Here is a 6,296-nt window from a genome sequence, read left to right on the forward strand (position 1 = left end):
AAATTTATTTGGTGGCTTAATATGGAAAGTACAAGTGGTTGATAGCTAGTGGTGCCTTGTAAGTTAAAGTGACTAGTAATTAACTGGTACCTGCAAAAAGTTCTCTTTGATGGATGTGTGGACTCTTAGATATTTAAATTAATAACTTTGTAAAGAAATAAAATACAATAATATTTAAAAGAGATAGACTCTGAAAATATGAATGATGAAAATATTAAGAATGAAGAGATCATGAACCTTGAGTTTGAAGAATTCATGGCATATTTATAGTCCATGAGTCTTGTCTTTTTGTAGAGGGAAAGGGCTAGAGTGTAATTTTATCCTTGTGATATTTTGAGTTGTATTGTACTCAAAATAATAATCAGTATAAAATATTAAGGAACCCATATAGAGTTCTGGAGAAATTTCCAAGAAAGTGTTAGGTTAGGGCAAAGTGTTGAAACCCATTATTAGTGAAAAATAGATCTAGACGCGCTGTGTGGACCTAAGCATATTGGGCTCGAGCATGGTAAAACCACAAGGGTACACACTCACCACCAAGAATGCTAGGCAGCATGCCCAGTAAAGCTCGGCATGTCATGCCTAGCTTCGTAAGCATGTAGCACCATGTTGGAGACACACTTAGGACGTCTTTGGGAACGCGGTTGCGGCGGCGTTCCCAAAAAATTTGAATTTTTTTTTTGCTAAAATTTAATATGGTTTGTACGTTTTGGATCGTTTTGATGTGCTGATGTCAAAAATAATTTTTAAAAAATAAAAAAAACATCATTGACATGTATTTTGACACGAAAAGTTATTTGAAAAACACCCACAACCACACTGTCAAACACGCTCTTAGTCTCTTAGACATGTCGCGTCTAGATAGTGAACTCTTAGACTGTCATGCCTAAGCCTAGGTGTATACCTAGCATGAACTTGATTACCATGTCTAAATCCATATACTTGGATAGAAGTTGGGTTAAAGTGTCGTCCTAGCCCAAATGAATTTTTTTTGACCTATTAAAATTTTTTTTGAGGTTTTTTTAGAGTTTTTTTAAGCCATTAAATTTGTCTCCATCACCCTCTATGTTAATTACGTACCACGAGGTCACAGGTCCCAATCTATGTGCTGTAAAATAATCTGCACCCTTAACGTGGAATTTCATGATTAATTTCTTCAAAATTGAATGGTCATGGCAAAACTTTAATAACCATATCCTCTAAAGAAAAACTTCACTACATTAATCCAACCACTGACTAGTGAGCCCGAATAAATTACTCTGAAAAATAACAAATATACACGCAATAGGACAAAATGGAATACTACATTATATATAGAAGCGATGGTACCACACTCAACAGTATCCGGAAAAGGCCCCATGTATTTATATCAGAATTTAGCAGTATAAGCCATACCCCATGTATTTGAACTTAGCAAATAGTATTTAAATCCATCCTCAACACTCAACAGGATTAAAGATATTTAATAGTTTTCGTTTGTGTTCTAATTTATTCATGGTCAATGCTCAGGCATGCAATTTTTAATACAAGATCTTCCAGGAAACGACAACACCCTTTCGCAGCATAACAGCAATTTCTACATCAAATTACAGTGTCACAGTTTAGTTGACCGAGTTCTTACTAGAAAATGCCCTTCAACTACACTAATGTGATTCCATAATTGATTGTTTTTCTCTATAGATGATTTTTAAGAAAGGTGTACGAAGTCAGAACAGTTCCAGGACATGATGCATTTCCAGTAAGAAATCAAAAGGCAAAGTATGGGTCATAATTTTCTCAGTGATGCGAAGACCATGCTTTTGTTGTTGTACTTTTCCATTGCCAACCTTCTTAATCTTGCTTATGCTGATCCACCCTACAGTTTTTGCTCAAATACATCTCCTTTTGTAGCTAATAGTTCATTTCAAAACAATCTCAAGTCCCTCATGTCTTATCTTGCCTCAAATGCTTCTGTGTCGAATCAATATCATGCCTCTGCTGGAAATGACCCTGATAGAGTCTATGCTCAGTATATGTGCTACAGCTACATAACAAACGAAAAGTGCAGTGCCTGCATTGATGCAGCATCACAAGATATCATGCAACTCTGTCCAAACAATAGAAATGCAACTGTATGGGAAGAGCTGTGCCAGTTGCGCTTCTCGAATAAAAATTTCATAGGTCAGCTTGATTTCTCAGGAAACATTCCCTTAGCTAATAGAGAGACGATTGAAAATTCAGTACAGTTTATATCAGTAGTGAACGAAAATTTTAGTAATCTTACCAAGAAGGCTGCTTTTGATCATACGCAGAATATGTATCCTACAGGAAAATTAGCCTTATCGGATATAGACACCCTTTATACTCTGGTACAGTGCACTACAGATTTGTCATCTCACGATTGTAACACATGCCTTCAGGTTGCCATACAAAATATTTCAAGTTGCTGCTATTTCGGTCGAGGGGCACGGCTTCTTAGCCGGAGTTGCTATTTTAGGTTTGAGTTATACGCATTCTATGAAGGCGCAGCTGATACGCGAACACAAAAGGGTAACTATATATATTTTTAATCTATTACAAACAAATCATACAAAATTTGCTTCGCCAATCTAAGATAGTTCAATATTTTTTTTTAGTGTATAATTTTCCTAGAGGGAAGACATTGACGATTTTGAAGATTGTCCTTGGAACTTGTATACCAACAGTTGTTCTTGCATTTCTCACCGCATCGTGTATCATCTACTTTCGGCGATTAAGCAGAAAAGAAACAGGTTAATCCATTTAACTGATTGGCTCGCCACAAAAATTGGCAAATTCTGACATGCTGATTACAAAGAACTGTTTTGTCATTTGCAGATGAGGAAAAAAGTCACCTTGCTTTCTTACAGGAACTGAGAAAATCTAGCGGATCGACATTCGCAGAAGGTAATAAGGTGAGTTCTGAGGAATTACCTTGGATGATGGACCTGAGTGTTATAAGAGCTGCGACAGATAACTTCTCTGTTTCAAACAAGCTTGGACAGGGTGGATTTGGCTCTGTTTACAAGGTAAACAATACTTCAACATTATTCTTTATGTGTCTTCAAAGGATTTTCGAGAAATTTTGTTAAATTAAAAAATTAATTGCTTACATACAACATTGAAAAAATGACCTCGTGTGCTCTATGATTTTTAAGGGGATACTAAGCGATGGAAGCGAAGTTGCAGTGAAGAGACTATCAAGAAGTTCAGAGCAGGGCGTAAAAGAATTCAAAACTGAAGTTCTATTAATAATGAAACTTCAGCACAAAAATCTTGTCAGGCTGCTTGGTTTTTGTGTTGAAGGAGAGGAAAAGCTCCTCGTCTATGAATTCATGCCTAACAGCAGCCTTGATGTTTTTCTTTTTGGTTAGTTGTATATTTCCTTTATATAAAAAATAATTTTTGATTCATGATTTGAAATGATAAGTTAATTTTTATAAATAAGGTCAAATGTATTCTAAATATCATTTTTTTTTTGCTTTCGATTTGATGGTAGATCCTACGAAACGAGCAGAACTTGATTGGAGCAGTAGAATTGATATTATAAATGGAATTGCAAAGGGAATGCTCTATCTTCACGAGGATTCTAGGCTTAGAATCGTTCATCGAGACCTAAAAGCTTCTAATGTATTGTTAGACAATGAGATGAATCCGAAGATTTCTGACTTTGGAATGGCAAGGATTTTTTCAAGCAATGAAGACGAAGCCAATACTGCTCGAATAGTAGGAACATAGTAAGTGCTCTTTCACTTTGGAATCTTTTTCTCATAATTGCCTAAAAATATGAGAAACTTCAAACTAGTCTCATAACTATACAATGAATAACTTTAAACTAGTCTTAAAAATATTCTTAAGTGGTCCCTTAAGGATTAAGTTTCAAAAAAATTAAACCATCTCCTTCACTATATATAAAATTAATCATTATTATGGTGATTCATTTGAGAATTTTAATTGAGATATAAGTTGTTAGTTGCAAACACCATTTGAAAATCCCTTCTCAGAGCAAAGACCATTTGAAATTTAAGTTAGAAAACTATGGTGATTCATTAGAGAATTTTAATTGAGATATAAGTTGTTAGTTGCAAACTGATAATGGTAAAAAAAAAAAAAAACTCTTCGATTGAGTTTAAGTTTTCTTTGGTTGTTTTAATGGGCTTGTATTTATTTTTATTTTTTTAGCTTGGGTTTGATTCATGATTTCCATCAGGGAAAATCCCTTCTCGGAGCAAAGACCATTTGAAATTTAAGTTAGAAAACACATAGATAAATATAATGTATATAGGGAGAAAATAGAAGTGAGCTGGTGCATTTACTTTGGGATTGGAGTAGCCGGTGTATTTTGACCCAATCACAAACAAAATTAGATAAGTGATTAACCCACAAATCTTTGATTTCACATTAATCATTTCAATGCGGTAGTGTGATAAATCATGGTATTCAAAATATGAGAGGGACAAATTCGATTTCATATTACTAGTTTCAGCATTTCCAGCCTTAGAATGTCGCGTCCTCGTTATATATTTGAACAATAAGGATTGATTTTTGACAAGAGTTTCCTTCTGAACAATTTAACAAATGATTCGTTCTTAATGTCCTGAACATTTATTTTTCCCCTCTATGAACAGTAGATACATAGGTTTTATACTGGTAGTTAGCATTATTTACGTGCAAATTCATACTTTGATTTGTTTGGAATTCATTATATTTCTCTAAATATTATCACCCTAAATTTACAAAAATTATTCTTTTAAAATAATCATTTTTCTTGGACAAGAAGTTTATGTGATTTATCATTAGTTAACGTTTCATGTACTGATATTATTATTTCAATTTTGTATGAAATTTAAGTTAAATTATTAAGAGTTTTTATCCAATTTATAATTTCTTTTCTTCTTAATTATCATTTCTCCAAATGTGAATTTTCTTATTTAACCTTGATTTATCAAATTACCCCTTTCATCTCCTTTCTCTTATTTTTTTCCTTTTTCTTTTTTCTCTTTCTTTTCCTCCTCTCCTCGTTTTCTCCTTGGGCCAAGGGTTTATGCCTGGTTGTGTTCTTAGTTCTTCTCTTCCTTCTCTTGTTCTACTCTTATCGTTCTTTACTAGGAAAAAGATGGGCCTTCCTTCTCCTTTTCTTCTTTCTCCTCCCTCTTTCCTTTTCTTTGGGCTTGGTTGGTTTTATCTTAACGTAATTTTGAGCTGAAATAGGCTGGTGTATTTTTTGACCCAATCACAAACAAATTTAGATAAGTGATTAATCCAAGAATCTTTGATTTCACATTAATTATTTCAACGTGGTAGTATGATAAATCATGGTATTCAAAATATGAGAGGGACAAATCCGATTTCATATTACTAGCTTCAGCATTTCCAGCCTTAGAATGTTGCGTCCCCATATATATTTGAACACCAAGGATTGACTTTTTGACAAGAGTTTCCTTCTAAACATTTTAACAAATGATTAGTTCTTAATGTCCTGAAATGATTAGTTCTTAATGTCCTGAACATTTATTTTTCCCTTCTATGAACAGTGGATACATGGCACCAGAATATGCAATGGAGGGATTATATTCAACCAAATCTGATGTTTTTAGTTTTGGAGTTCTCTTGCTTGAGATCATAAGCGGGAGAAAGAAAGCTGGATACCACCAATCAAAATGTGCTCCTAGCCTCCTTGCATATGTAAGTTTAATCTATTACCTTAAATACAACAAAAACTAACTTAAAGTAGCCCTGCTGTTATTGATTGACGGGACAACAATGTTTTTTTACTTTCTTAATGTCAAAGCAGGCCTGGCAATTATGGAACGAAGGAAATAAAGCAGAGTTGATTGATCCAATGCTGTCTGATTCATGCAATGCAGACGAATTCTCACGTTACATGCACATTGGTTTATTATGTGTTCAAGAAGATGCTAGCGACAGACCTACCATGTCATCTGTTGTCTTAATGCTGAAAAGCCAAAATTCATTTCTTCCCCAACCTGAGCGGCCGGCTTTTGTGGGAAGATTCATGGACAACCTGGAGGCAACTGTTAGCAATTTCTCTGTCAATGAAATGACACTTTCTGATGTTGGTCCACGCGGATGAAAAAGTGTAGTAGCTCACTTTCTGATGTTGGTCCACGCCATATCAATCCCGACCGACCTCACTTCATTCCAAATCAAAACATGCTCAATAAAGAAAAGTTTGAGGCAGAAGAAGAGATGTGTTTTTTAAGAGAGCAGAATAGGACAAGATGTTTAGTAGAATTCTGACTTTATTCTTAATTGTAACATGAACACACACAGCTTAC

At 34.5% G+C, this 6,296-nt stretch overlaps 1 protein-coding gene across 1 annotated transcript; it reads left to right on the forward strand.

Annotated features, from left to right (window-relative positions):
- The first annotated feature begins 1,760 nt into the window (after positions 1 to 1,760).
- LOC133703622 (cysteine-rich receptor-like protein kinase 10) lies at positions 1,761 to 6,091 on the forward strand. Its single transcript, XM_062128242.1, has 7 exons — positions 1,761 to 2,529; positions 2,616 to 2,750; positions 2,836 to 3,026; positions 3,156 to 3,366; positions 3,497 to 3,734; positions 5,532 to 5,682; positions 5,792 to 6,091. Exons 1-7 carry the CDS (start codon positions 1,761 to 1,763, stop codon positions 6,089 to 6,091), a joined length of 1,995 nt encoding a protein of 664 aa, XP_061984226.1.
- The last annotated feature ends 205 nt before the right edge of the window (positions 6,092 to 6,296 follow it).

The sequence above is a fragment of the Populus nigra genome, chromosome 9 (assembly GCF_951802175.1).
Source record: "Populus nigra chromosome 9, ddPopNigr1.1, whole genome shotgun sequence".
In the NCBI taxonomy this organism is placed as follows: domain Eukaryota; kingdom Viridiplantae; phylum Streptophyta; class Magnoliopsida; order Malpighiales; family Salicaceae; genus Populus; species Populus nigra.